Source organism: Piliocolobus tephrosceles, chromosome 17 (assembly GCF_002776525.5).
Source record: "Piliocolobus tephrosceles isolate RC106 chromosome 17, ASM277652v3, whole genome shotgun sequence".
Taxonomy (NCBI): Eukaryota; Metazoa; Chordata; class Mammalia; order Primates; family Cercopithecidae; genus Piliocolobus; species Piliocolobus tephrosceles.
In genome coordinates this window covers 27407762-27421501 of record NC_045450.1, presented here as the reverse complement: position 1 = coordinate 27421501, position 13740 = coordinate 27407762, and the positions used below count along the sequence as shown (strand labels likewise).

The following is a 13740-nucleotide window of genomic DNA, read 5'->3' as shown; positions in this document are numbered from 1 at the left end:
TTTTTGTTGTTTTTTTTTTTTTGAGACGGAGTCTTATTCTGTTGCCTAGGCTGGAATGCAATGGCACAATCTCGACTCACTGCAACCTCCACCTCCTGGGTTCAAGAGATTCTCCTGCCTCAGCTTCCCGAGTAGTTGGGATTACAGGCGTGTGCCACCATGCCTGGCTAATTTTTGTATTTTTAGTAGAAACGGGGTTTCACCGTGTTGGCAGGCTGGTCTCAAACTTCTGACCTCAGGTGATCTGCCCGCCTCAGCCTCCCAGAGTGCTGGGATTACAGAAGCAAGCCACCGCACCCGGTCTCTCTTCTCTTTAGAATTGCTTCCTAACAGATGGCATTTTATTTATTTCTCTTGTCTGCTTGTCTACTCTCCCCACTAGAAATCAGTTCCATGAGGGCTGGGGCTTTGATTTACTTTGTTTGATTTATCTCCAGTGCCTGGAACTGTCCCTGGCACATAGCAGGTACTATATAAGTATTTGCTGAGTCAGTGTATTAATGTTTTTACTTACCACTGTATTCCTGATGTCCAGCACGGTGCCTGGCACACAGTGAGTGATTAATAAACATTTGTTGAACGCATGAACGAATGAATGAACAACTCCCACCTCTTACAGTTTCTGCCGTTCTCCCGGAAGCCTTTGGCAAAGGGATTGGCTGCAATCTTCAGTTGTGTGATCTGGGGACACACATCCAGGGTCAAAGCAACTGTGGTCTGGGCAGGGCGCCACCACCCCCTCAAGCAGGGGCACTCACCCGTGGGTTCTGGTAGGCTGTCACGGAGATGAATGTGGTCTCCGGGAAGCGGAAGGAAGCCATGCCCCCCCAGTGCTGGCTGCAGAGCTGGGCTGCCCGAACTAGGTGTATGCGGGGTTGGTACTTGTGCATGGAGTGCAGGATCAGCTGAGAGGGAGGAAATGGGAGTGATTCCCTGCCCTGTGCCCCAGCCTTGGCCTCCCTTCTAGCACCCCCCAACCCTATCCTGGAGTCCCAGCCTGGGCCTCACGTGGCCATGGGGGTCCAGCGTGCTGTTGGTGAGCTTGACACGATGGAAAGACACAGGCTGCCGCATCCAGTGTGCACCAGTGGCAGGAGAGTCGGGGTGAATGTAAACACGGTCGGGCAGGCGGGGCTCTGCCTTGCCACTGGGCTCCCACCGCCGGCCCTGCCAGCGATAGCGAGCCCCGTCCACCGGAACCACATCCAGAAGAAACAAGTAACGGGCCTCGGGGTCCAGGCCAGTGACTGACACTCGGCAGGCAGGGAACATGCGCCTGTGCAAGGGAGGGGACAGGAGAGGCCTGGAGCTACCCACTGGCCAGGGGTGGGCCCAGTACCAGTAACGGGACATAGCAGCAGGCTCCCCAGAGCTGTCAGAGAAACATCAAGGGAGGTGGAATTAGAACCCAGAGGGCAGGCCGGAGGCTGTGGCTCACACCTCTAATCCCAATACTTTGGGAGGCCAAGGTGGGAGGATCTCTTGAGTCCAGGAATTCAAGACCAGCTTGGGCAACACAGAAAGACCCCATCTCTACAAAAAATTTAAAAGTTAGCCAGGCATGGTGGTGCACACTGATAGTCCCAGTTACTACAGAGGCTGAGGTGGGAGGGTCACTTGAGCCTGGGAGGTCAGGACTACAGTGAGCCACAATTGCACCACTGCACTCCAGCCTGGGCAACAGGGCAAGACCCTGTCTCTGAAAAAGGAAAAAGGGCAGGGGGCAGTGGCTCACGCCTGTAATCTCAGCACTTTAGGAAGCTGAGGCGAGATCATGAGGTCAGAAATTTGAGACCAGCCTGGCTAATATGGTGAAACACTGTCTCTACTAAAAATACAAAAATTAGCCAGGTGTGGTGGTGTGTGCCTGTAGTCCCAGCTACTCGCGAGGCTGAGGCAGGAGAATTGCTTGCATCCAGGAGGCAGAGGTTGTGGTGAGCTGACGAGATAGCGCCACTGCACTCCAGCCTGGGCAACAGAGCAAGACTCCATCTCAAAAAATAAAAATAAAAAAAAAAGAACCCAGAGGGCAGGATCTTAGATCTGGAAGGTTTTCTTGTCTCATTTTACATTTTGGGAAACAGGACAGACAGGTTAAGCGATCTGTCACACAGCAGGTTAGGAACAGAGCCATGACTCCTATCCCTCAAAGCGTATTTGCAGAAGCAGGGGTGACTAACTTTCTTGCTAGGAGCTTCCTGTCCCCACCCTCCTCTCTTCCCCTGATGTCCAGCACCAGAATCTGCAGCTCTTAGATGAATTTGCTTTAGAAAAAATATACCCTGCCTGCAGTAGGGCTGAGGACTTTCCATGCTAGGGCTTGAACTCCTGCCCTAAATACCTCGTCTCAGACCACACACTGACCATGTCCCTGCCTCGAGGGTGACCCTGGACCTAGATATACTGACTCCTATTCAAGCTGCATACTGATCCCCAAGCCTGGCCAGATTTCCCTGATGCTGGTCACTGGGCTGGCCCTTGACCCCCTGTCCTTGTCTGGACGCTGGTCTAGGCCACACACTAACCTATAACCCAGGGGGACTTCCTGACCCTGCCCCAGACTGACCCATGACCCTTGCCATAGATTGGTCCCTAAACTCAGCCACAGACTCCACAGACTGGCCCTTAACCCTTGTCACAGAATGACTCCTGATTCCAGCCACAGAGTAACCCCTGCCCCAGGCCATAGTCAGATTCTAAGCCTAGGCAGAACTCTAGCCCCTAGGGAACCTCCCAGACCTAGCCCCTCCCCGGGGACTCTGCTTTTCCCAAGAGACCCCCACCAGAAACACAGACCCTGACCAGCCCCTCACCTCCCAGCTTTGGTGATGATCATTTCTGTTCCCACAGAGCTGAACTCCTTCCATAGTTCCCGGTTCTCCAGGCTCAGGCTGACCCCAGGGAGGGAATGGAGGGCCTCTGGAGCTGATGGGGCCGGCTCAGTGCCCATGGCAGGGGGCAGAAGGGGCAGAGGTGGGTGCGCGGCCAGGGTGCGGGGAGCAGCCTCCATCCCGGAGAGGAAGCAATCCAGTTTGGGGGTGTCCAGGTCTGGAAGCCGGGGAAGAATGAGGAGCCAGCCGAGGGCCCCAGCCTCCCTATTCTCCTACCCAGGAGCTGGTCCCAACGCTCACCGGGGTAGCGATAGCCCTCTGATAGGCCGGGTGGGAAGCTGGAGTCTGCCCCAGGTTGGGCGGGCCCCAGGCGGTAGCCGGCCCCCAGGGACGGGTACAACTCTCGTGGATGGTACATGTTGTAGTTCCGTCTGGCCTCAGGTCTCGCTGCCTAGAGCCCCCGGTGCTGCGAGATGCCCCCTTTATAGCTCACAGCTCAGCTCCTTCCAGACCCAGGATCACAGCCCCTCCCCTCTTTGGGGCCCTGGATTTGGGCTGGGGTGGAGACCCTTGGGGCCTCGAAGGGGTCCGAGCAGGGGCCGGATACCTGGGTACGGTCCCCTCCTTTCCTCCCTCCCCACCCCGGGCGGCTTCATTAGCCTCGACCCCCTGCCCCCTCATTACATAATTAACTCCTCGGCTTGATTGATCCCCGGGGCTCGGACAGGGACGCAGTTTGGCGCTTCCGGCCAGCTGGTCCCCGTTCCCACGGAGGGGGGGAGCCCCGGCTAGGGATAAGCTGGGGGGCGGGGCCTGGAACCTGGACGGAGCCTGGAGTCCCGGGACACACCTTGGCGCCCCCGACCTTCTGGCAGGTGACCGCCCTCCGCCCCCCTTCACTTGGAGGCCAGGCCCTGGAGGGAAGCAGCATGACCAGAGGGAAAGTGCAGGCTGGAGGGATGCGGCCTGAGCTGATTTCACAGGGCACTGGGGGTCGCGAGGAGGCCGCAGCCCAGTCCCGAGCATCGTAGTCCTCCCTGGTCCCCATGCTTAAAAAAAAAACCTCCACCCCGAGCCAAGCCTCCAAGGTTCGGAGGCGCGCACAGTCCGACAGCTTCTGATGCCTCGCGCCAGGGTTTCCCAGAAGGTCCCACTCTGGGGAACTCTCGGAACTACACTTCCCGGCAGGCCCAGCGTTGAGGCGCGCCCGAAGGAGCCGGACGGACCACGCGGGGGCCGCTGGAAGTTGTAGTCCGGCGGCGAGGCCGGCGACGCGGTTGCCTCCCTGGGGCGCTGTCCCTAGGCGGCGGCCAAATAAATGCTGCAGATGAGCACACGCAGATCAGGCGAGGTCACGGCGTAGGCAGCCAGAGTGGGCTCAGGGCCTCCGCCGGCAGTGAGACCGCCTCGGTTCCTGGAGACCCAGCTTGAACGACTTGCCTACCCCATGCCCCGCCGGGGCTCATAACCGCACAGGTCTATAGGGGCAGAGATCTCCGCTTGAGCTTCCCCTTCCCGGATTACACGCGAGCCTGGGCCGTCTCCACTCCATTGTTTTATTATGTACAAACGCTACAGAACGAGGGGGACAGACACGCGTGGGGTAAGAGGGGCCTGATGGGAGGAGTTCACAGAGCAGACGGTGCACTGGGGCCAGGAGAGCAGAACACAGGCCATATCTATAGGGCAGGCGGGGAAGGAGGGGGTTAAAAACGAGATCCAAGCCAGCCAGATCGCAGGAGGTGCGGGGGCGTCGTCCCCCTTCTGTTCTCCCCCCAAGGTCACAGTGCATGCAATAAAATATATGTACAGGAGCTGGATCCGTCCTCTGTAGGGGCCCTGAGGGTCCAGAGCTCCCTTCGGGCGGAGGGAAGCCGGTGGCGCTCCCTGGCGGCCAGGCCGGGCTGGAGCCACATGCGTCGGGGAGCTGGGGGTCAGTCCCAGCCGTTGTCTTTGATCATGTGGTTGAGTTCAATGATGTACTTCCCCTCTTTGTACTTCTGGCTGCTCTCAAAGGCCTGTTCCTGAAAGGAGGGGTGGGACCATCATCCCCGGAGCAACGGTCTCACCACAAGGCACAGGGGTTGGGGAGTGGACATGAGTGGCCCCATTTTACATATGAGGAAACTGTGGCCCAGAGGGGCAGGGCCGTGTTTCTCACAAACACAGAGTAGAACTCCCTGACCCAAAGGTACTTTTCAAGTATTAATGATGGCTCCAAGAGAGAAGATAGGGAAATGGCTAAAAGATTTCACAGTGCAGGTTTGCAAACTAGTGGCTTCATGGCCATTTTGGCCTACAACATGTATTATATGTGGCAAAGTACATATAGAAACTCTCTCTTGGACAGCAGAGAGTTTAATAAAAATAACTTTAAAGTATTAAAATATAAGTAGGCCGTGCTCACTCCAGTTTGCCCAGCCTGCCCCCAACTCCCAACCCCTCCAATCTATGCTACCCTTTACACATCTATAGTATCTGCTTGGCCTTATAGGCACTTGAGGTTTATTTTTTGTTTGTCTTGTTTTATTTTGAGAGGGAGTCTCGTTCTGTTGCCCAAGATGGAGTGCAACGGCACGATCTTGGCTCACTGCAACCTCTGCCTCCCGGGTTCAAGCAATTCTCCTGCCTCAGCCTCCTGAGTAGCTGGGACTACAGGCGCCCGCCACCACACCGAGCTAATTTTTGTATTTTTAGTAGAGATAGGGTTTCACCATGTTAGTCAGGCAGTTCTTGAACTCCTGACCTCAGATGATCCACCTGCCTTGGTCTCCCAAAGTGCTAGGATTACAGGCATGAGCCACCACGCCTGGCCTGGCACTTGAGTTTTTGACCTCTTGTCTAGGCCAGCTCTGTATTTATTTATTTATTTATTATTATTATTATTATTATTTTTGAGACGGAGTCTCGCTCTCTCCCAGGCTAGAGTGCAGTGGTGCAATCTCGGCTCACTACAAGCTCCGCCTCCCAGGTTCACACAACTCTCCTGCCTCAGCCTCATGGGTAGCTGGGACTACAGGTGCCCGCCACCACACCCAGCTAATTTTTAAAATATTTTTAGTAGAGACGGGGTTTCACCGTGTTAGCCAGGATGGTCTCAATCTCCTGACTTCGTGATCCACCCACCTTGGCCTCCCAAAGTGCTGGGAATACAGGCATGAGCCACTGTGCCCAGCCAGCCATCTCTTTGATAGAGGTTGAGTGGCCAAGCCACCTGTCCAGAGACACACAGCCAATCTGTGGCAGGGTCAGCAGTGAGCTCAGGTCAGGGCTGGCTGGCTGGCTTTGCCTGGGGCATCTACCTCACAGAGGAACCACAGCTCCAAGCGATGCCTGAAGAATCCTGTCCCTTGCAGTGTCCCAAGAGCATCTTCCTTTGCCACATCTAATCTGATCCCTGTAACAATCCTGGGTGCTAGGCAGTGGCTTTATCTTCCACTGACAGATAAGGAAATGAGACTCGGGGTAGTGAAATCAGACCCTGGACAGCAGCAGTGGCAATGAGGGCTATGGAAAGGGAGGCTGGTGAACCCAACCTCCATGTTGTTGCAGAGTCTGGGGCAATTTTTCTGATACTCTGAATGACAATATAAGCTGGTGGTCAAGGGTTTGGAGTGAAAAAAAAACCAACCAACTCAGATTGTGGTCCCTATTCTGTTACTTACCAGTTGTGTGATCTCGGGCAAGTTACCAACATCTCGGGCCTCCCTGTCTTGTTCTGTAGAGATAATACTAGCTTCTACCTACAGGATCACTGCAATGATTGAATGAGATAACAGACGCCAGGCACACAACAGTGCAAGGCACATAAGCATTCAATAAATGGTGACTCTGATTATATCCTAACTCTCAAATGCGGATCCAAGTGCCTGGGAGAAGGGATGGGTTAAGAGAAAAGTTCTACGGCCCTTGCAGGGTGCAAGAGAAGAAAATGTGGTCAGGGATGAAAAGACAGTCTGACTTGTGTCAGCTAGGCCTATGCAATCTGAAAGGCTATAGGATGACTACTTGTCAGGAGGAGGTGTTGGAAGGTCAGGTCAAAGGCTAGCCTAGGGTCAGAGGTGGCTGACTCACATATTTCCAGCCCAAAGTGGTCTTGCAGTTCTCGCAGTGAATGTCGGCGACAGCATGGAGGCCGGTCAGCAGCACCCGCTCCTCGGCTGGCCCGCAGCCCACGTTCACCCTGTGGGGACATGGGGCAGTCCCAGGGAGGGTCCTGCCATCACAGGGCCCCCCTCAAGCACTGTGCCTGTCCTCCGCATCCAAGAGATGATGCTCACAGCTTCCTGCCTGCACCGGGGAACTCTGGGAGTCTCAGCAGGATGCCAGGGGTCACAGGTCACAACAGATGTCAGGGAAAGCAAGAAAGGAGGCCAGATACTCACACAGAGTTGAAGAGGTAGGCACGCCCCTGACTGCCCTGGAAGGACTAGAGGGGGGGGGGGGGGGAAGAGAGGAGGGGGTCAGGGCTGCCGGTGGGGAGCTGCCAGGCAGCCCCTATAGGTTCCAGCCCCACTGTGGCCTGGTTGGTTACCTTGGAGATGAGGTCGTCGTGGTTGGCCAGGTGAGCGCGGCAGTGGGCACAGCTATACCTCCGGTGACAATCATCCAAGTAGGCCTGAAACGTCTTGGGCTTTGAAATCCGCACCATGGCGGGGGCCGGGGGCAGTGGCCCCACGCGGGGAGCGGCCCACGGGGAGCAGAGGGAGCCCAGTGCCTGCCGGGGAGGGAGTAGGTGGGCTGTCAGGACCTGGGCCATACACATGCGAGGCACTCCCAGAGCCATGGGGACTCACTCTGTCACACTCGGCTGCTCTCTCCTTTCCCCAGAGCCAGTAGCCTCTCGGGGACCAGAGGCGTCTCAGTTTTGACTCAGTGAGGAGGCCTCAGGTTGCATCAATGGGGAAACTGAGGCTCAGAGGAGCCCAGGGTGAGTCACCCGCCTGCTTCCGGCCTCACCCTTGCTGACCTGGCAGCTGAAGCTGGAGGAAGGGGCTTTGGAGGGCTGGACTGTCAGTTCCCAGTTTCGGGGGAGCATGGACGGTAGGCGCTTGTTGGTCCTTGCGACCTCATCTGGAGAGCAGTGGGGTTCACTGGGGGCTTAGGGGGTTCATCGGGGAGAGGGTCCCCCGCCTGGAGGAGGCAGGAGGCCTCGCCGTGAAGGTAGAGGGTCACCTAGCAGAGCAGGGGCTCTCACCTGCGGTCGCCGAGGCCTCCTCTACGCCCAGGGGCTCTTACCTGCATCGCGGAGCCTTACCTGGACCCCGGGGCTCACCTGGGGCGCGGGAGTGGGGGCGGGCGCCGGGGGAGGGGGCAGTCCTCGCCAGCTGGGCGGGGGCGCGGGGCGACACGCAGCCCTGACGGCGCGGGCCTCACCTCGCCTGGGCGCGCGGGGCCCGGTCCGCCGGGGTGGGTTGGCCTGGGAGTGGGGGGCGCTCCTGGCGGGCGCCGTCCCCCCCGGCCCGGGTTCGCAGGCGCCTGGACTTGTTTACACCGAGCCCAGCTGCTGCCGCCGCTGCGGCGGGAGGGGGAGGGGACCCGCCTCCCGTCCCGGCGGCCGCCGTGGCCAATGGGCGCTCCGCATGCAAATGAGGGGGCGCGTCACACGGCGGCCGGCGCAGGCCCCGACCGCCCCTCCCCCGCCGCCCGCTCCCGCCGGCCCGGAAATGCGGCTGCGGCCCGCGCGCCCCCGGCCTGCTCGCATTTCTGCTCGCGGCCCGCGCAGGGGCGGGGTCGGAGGGTCTAGGCCTGGCGCAGAGTGGGGAAGCGGGTGGCGCTGGGACGCATGCCCTGGGGAGATGAGTATAATGACCCGCGTTTGCCCGCCGCCCATGGCCCGCTTAATCCCCGCATCAATCCAGTGAGGCCGTTTCTCCCGTTGACTCCACTGTACCGGGGGCTGAGGCCCAGGGAGGTCTCGCGGCTCCCCAGGTTATCTAGCTAGTAAGAGTCGAAGCTGGAATTCTCACTGTGGGCCCATTCCATGGCCTTTGCCAGAGCGCCAGGGGCACTCTCAGTTCACCTCTTAGCAGGGAAGACCCAAAGGTGCGCATTTCTGGCAGGCCCCTGGCAGCCAGGGCGTCAGACCAGGCAATTCCTACTGCCCAGCATCACCTCCTCCAGGCAGCCCCTCGGATGCCTCTGTTGGGACAGCTGAGTTCCTCTTCAAAGACCCAACTTCCTGGTCATAAGCTGTAAACAGATTCTACCCCCGCTTTTTCTTCTTTTTCGCAAATAGTCTACCCTATTTGGGAAAGTTTAAACCTTAGTCAATCGGGATCAGCTCAGATTGTGCGGTCCAACCCCCCAGCCAATGGGGAAAGGACACAGAAACAGGAACTGCATTAGGGTTAAAAACCACTTCCCTCCTCTGTTCAGGAGGTGGGGGGGGGGTGCTCTTGAGATTACAACCAGTGCAAGCAGTACCCTTCTGCAAAAGTAAAGATGCCTTGCTGGGAAGTCTTTTGTCTCAGTGCTGGTTTTTCTTGACTACACTGAGCACTTGTTTTCAACAAATTTGGGGGTCTTCCAGGATCCTATTATCCTTTGGGAGGGGTAGCGATTACTTTTCCTCGTGAGATGCGTCCCACTGCCTTATTGCTGTGGCCCCAGGAGCGGAAGATTGGGTCCATCCGAAGTGACAAATAAATCCCGACTCTCAGCAACATGGGCAGGAAGGATCCTTAAAATTCCCAGGCGAGTGGGTAAGTGCACAGACCAAGATAAGAAAAATTGCTACTGGGGAGACAAAGTATTTCCTTGGTGGTCGGGGTCACTTGGAGGTTTTAAGTGCGTGGTTGAGACACGTCAGTGGACACAAATCGAGTGTGGAGTCCAGACTTGGTTCCATGGTCACCTCATATGGCTTAGGGCGGTTTTCCAGTCAGGGATTATACCGACCCACTATTGCTAAGAGGGGCCTAAAATTCCCACGAGGGAAGCGGCCAAAAAGGACGAAGCAAGTATTCACACGAGTGCAAGAAACCTCCAGTGGGAAAAGGGAGAGGTTAAGCCCCTAGGAAACGGGCACCAACCTCCAGAATGGAAATACCCCAAGTAAGACAGGGAGTACAAAAGGCCAAGCAGACAATAAAATTCCCCCTGACAGTCCTCTAGGCCTTATGTTAGAGTACTGGAGAGATAATGAAAACCAAACACAAGGAAAGACAGCGAATGATAAAATGTTGCTGTTTTATTTGGACCAAGGAACCTATCCTCAGACCCTCGGTCTTTTGGCCAAAGTTTGGATCAGATGAGGATTGGATATGCCAACTCTTAATCCAGTATGTTAATGAAAAAAGTCCAATCTCGCAAGAGGAAATAGGTTATGCTCTGTGTTGGAGACAGGAACTTGTCCTTCCCTTTCCCTTAAAGGATGATGTAAAAGAGAAACCAAACTCAATACCCCCCCGCCCAGGACAACCCAGTTAAGTCAGATTCTACATCTAAAGATGCCAATGTATAGGATCCCCTAGACTATCTTCCCCCACCTACCCCACCCCAGGCTAATCACTCAGTCCCTCCACATAACCCTGCCCCATGGGCCTTGTGGCCCCACGTCCCCATTGAGTAGCCACCGGCACATGTCCTTTCCTCAGGAAAACTTCAGCACAAGATGGAAACAATGCCGGAGGGATATTAAAAACTTTCCTTTTCCCTCTTCCTCAAAGGAGTCTGCCCCAACCCCTTTTCCCTTAAGAGAAGTAGCACTGGGAGGAGGGGGTATTGGTTTCGTAAATGCCCCCTTAACTAGTTCAGAGGTTAGAAATCTGCAAAAGGAACTCAAACCATTATCAGATGATCCTTTTGGAGTCACAGATCAAATTGACCAATTTTTAGGGCCACAATTGTATACTTGGGCTGAATTAATATCCATCTTAGGTATTCTCTTCGCAGAGGAGGAAAGAACCATGATCCACAGGGCCGCTATGATAGTCTGGGAATGTGAACACCCTCCTGGTCAAAACATCCCGGCAGCAGAGCAGAAACTCCCAGCCCGGGACCCTCAGTGGGATAGGAGCAATGCAGCCCACTGAGAAAACATGAAAGACCTCAGGGATATGATAATTAAAGGGATTCGGGAATTGGTGCCTGGAACCCAAAATATTTCCTGAGCATTTAATGTACACCAAGAGAAAGATGAAGGGCCCATGGAATTTTTAAACAGACTTAAGGAGCAAATAAGAAAATATTCAGGCTTAGACATAGAGGACCCACTTGGACAAGGGATGTTAAAGCTCTATTTTATCACCAACAGTTGGCCGGACATTAGAAAGAAATTACAAAAGATAGGAAATTGGCAAGATCGCTCCATAGAGGAACTTTTAATTAAGAGATGCCCAGGCTGGGCGTGGTGACTCACGCCTGTAATCCCAGCACTTTGGGAAGCCGAGGGGGATGGATCACGAGGTCAGGAGATTGAGACCATCTTGGCTAACACGGTGAAACCCCATCTCTATTAAAAATCCAAAAACATTAGCTGGGCGTGGTGGCGGGTGCCTGTAGTCCCAGCTACTAGGGAGGCTGAGGCAAGAGAATGGCGTGAACCCGGGAGGCGGAGCTTGCAATGAGCCAAGATTGTGCCACTGCACTCCAGCCTGGGCAACAGAGCGAGACTCCATCTCAAAAAAAAAAAAAAAAAAAAAGAGAGATACACAAAGGCCGGGCATGGTGGCTCACTCCTGTAATCCCAGGATTTTGGGAGGCTGAGGTGGGCAGATCACCAGGTCAGGAGATCAAGACCATCCTGGCTAACATGGTGAAACCCCGTCTCTACTAAAAAAATATAAAAAAATTGGCTGGGCGCGGTGGCTCAAGCCTGTAATCCCAGCACTTTGGGAGGCCGAGACGGGCGGATCATGAGGTCAGGAGATCGAGACCATCCTGGCTAACACGGTGAAACCCTGTCTCTACTAAAAAATACAAAAAACTAGCCGGGCGAGGTGGTGGGCGCCTGTAGTCCCAGCTACTCGGGAGGCTGAGGCAGGAGAATGGCGTGCACCTGGCAGGCAGAGCTTGCAGTGAGCCAAGATCGCGCCACTGCACTCCAGCCTGAGAGACAGAGTGAGAGTCTGTCTCAAAAAAAAAAAAAAAAAAAGAGAGAGAGACCCCAAAATTATATGTATGAATGGATGAAATGGATGAAAAAAAGCAGAAACAAAAGGCAAAAACTATGCTGTCCACTTTACAACAGGGAACTCTACAACAGGAAACCCAGGAAAATAGAACTTATAAACCCTCTAAGCAACAGGCTATGAGACCCCACACAGGAAGTAAAAGGATGAAACCTGAGAGTCAAAGAACAGGACAGGGAAGAGGGGAAGACAGATGTTTCAGGTGTGGAAAGCCAGGAAATTTTAAAAGGGAGTGCCCAAAAGGGAGAAGAAAAAGGAAGTTCTTCCACTCATGGCATTTGAAGAAGAATAGGGGGATCAAGGGCTCTGCATCTTTCATCTCGAGTCCCACCAGGAGCCCTTGATAAATCTGACGGTGGAACCTAAATCAGAGTTAATCCCTTTCTTTTTTTTTTTTTTTTTTTTTTTTGAGACTGAGTCTCGCCCTGTCGCCTAGGCTGGAGTGCAGTGGCACGATCAAGGCTCATTGCAAGCTCCCTCTCCTGGGTTCACGCCATTCTCCTGCCTCAGCCTGGCGAGTAACTGGGACTACAGGCGCCCGCCACCACGCCCAGCTATTTTTTTGTATTTTTAGTAGAGACAAGGTGTCACTGTGTTAGCCAGGATGGTCTCGATCTCCTGACCTTGTGATCCACCTGCTGTGCTGGGATTACAGGCATGAGCCACAGCGCCCGGCCCAGAGTTCATCATTTTCGTAGTCAATTAGGGAGTGGCTCGCTCCTCCCTTTGTTTTCTCCCTTCAAGTTTAGCATGTTCAAGAGAAGAGTTTACTGTCTCAGGGATTAAAGGGGAGGGATTCAGGGCAAAAATTTTAGAGGAAACAGGTTAAATATGAGAACAGGCTGGCCACCACTAAGTTCTTGTTAATCCCCAAAGTGGGAACTAATTTGTTAGGAAAAGACTTAATGTTACGATTAGGTATAGGCCTATATGTTAATCAGGGAAAACTCCTCACTTCCTTAAACCTACTCACTGCCCCAGAAGAAAGCCGAATGCATCCTGACATATGGTTAAAGAAAGGAAATTGAGGGAAACTACAGGTCCAATCCATGTCAAAATAAAAATTCCCTTGGGTGGATGTGGTGGCTCACGCCTGTAATCCCAGCACTTTGGGAGGCTGAGGCAGGTGGATCACTTGAGGTCAGGAGTTTGAGACCAGCCTGGCCAACATGGTGAAACTCCATCGCTACTAAAAATATTTAAAAACTTAGCCAGGTGTGGTGGCATGTATCTGTAGTCCCAGCTACTCAGGTGGCTGAGGCAGAAGAATTGCTTGAACCCTGGAGGCGGAGGCTGCAGTGAGCTAAGATCACAGCATTGCACTCCAGCCTGGGTGACAGAGTAAGACTCCGTCTCAAAAACAATAATAAATAAATAAATAAATAAATTTCCCAGGGAAATGGTAAGGAGAAAACAATACCCTATTCCCTTAGAAGCTAGAATGGCTCTAAAACCTCTAATTGAGGGCCTCGTCCGTGACAGACTCCTTGAACCCTGTATGTCCCCTTATAACACTCCAATATTGTCTGTAAGAAAGTCACATGGGTCATACCGGCTAGTAGAAGACCTCTGGGCTATTAATCAAAGAGCTCAAACTATCCCACCCCCGCCCCCTGCTGTTCCCAACCCTTACACCATTATCAGCAAAATCCCACACGATCACCAGTGGTTCACAATGATAGATTTGAAAGATGCTGGCCGGGCGCGGTGGCTCACACCTGTAATCCTAGCACTTTGGGAGACTGAGGCGGGCAGATTGCCTGAGCTCAGGAGTT

General features: G+C 54.4%; 2 protein-coding genes across 8 annotated transcripts in view; both read right to left on the bottom strand.

Annotated features, from left to right (window-relative positions):
* TBX6 (T-box transcription factor 6) overlaps positions 1–3278 on the bottom strand; it is a 5264-nt gene extending 1986 nt beyond the window's left edge. Inside the window, exons 1-5 of the mRNA XM_023191146.3 lie at positions 3132–3278; positions 2814–3048; positions 1009–1276; positions 759–905; positions 611–681 (exon numbers count right to left, since the gene is read on the bottom strand). Of these exons, the coding sequence (XP_023046914.1) occupies positions 611–681; positions 759–905; positions 1009–1276; positions 2814–3048; positions 3132–3249 (839 nt within the window). The 5' untranslated portion in view covers positions 3250–3278. The remainder of the gene's footprint in view (positions 1–610; positions 682–758; positions 906–1008; positions 1277–2813; positions 3049–3131) is intronic.
* A 1092-nt stretch (positions 3279–4370) lies between these two features.
* On the bottom strand, positions 4371–8369 carry YPEL3 (yippee like 3). Of its 7 annotated transcripts, none has more exons than XM_023191273.1 (5): positions 7628–8369; positions 7366–7548; positions 7217–7260; positions 6906–7047; positions 4371–4855 (listed from the first exon to the last, which is right to left on the bottom strand). In XM_023191273.1, exons 2-5 carry the CDS (start codon positions 7480–7482, stop codon positions 4766–4768), a joined length of 393 nt encoding a protein of 130 aa, XP_023047041.1. In that variant the 5' UTR covers positions 7483–7548; positions 7628–8369; the 3' UTR covers positions 4371–4765. The 7 variants fall into 7 exon arrangements, with proteins under 7 accessions (XP_023047041.1, XP_023047042.1, XP_023047038.1 ...); XM_023191274.1 differs by having other exon boundaries at positions 8107–8369; XM_023191270.1 differs by having other exon boundaries at positions 7366–7904; positions 8208–8369.
* Positions 8370–13740: the final 5371 nt, after the last annotated feature.

Coding starts and splice junctions, on each gene's coding strand:
- YPEL3 (XM_023191269.1), bottom strand. CDS start 7,617: ATGGCTCTGGGAGTGCCTCGCATGTGTATGGCCCAGGTCCTGACAGCC. Junction 7,048..7,216: donor GCCTACCTCTTCAACTCTGT/GTGAGTATCTGG, acceptor CTGTGATGGCAG/GACCCTCCCTGGGACTGCCC. Junction 4,856..6,905: donor CCACTTTGGGCTGGAAATAT/GTGAGTCAGCCA, acceptor CCCTCCTTTCAG/GAACAGGCCTTTGAGAGCAG.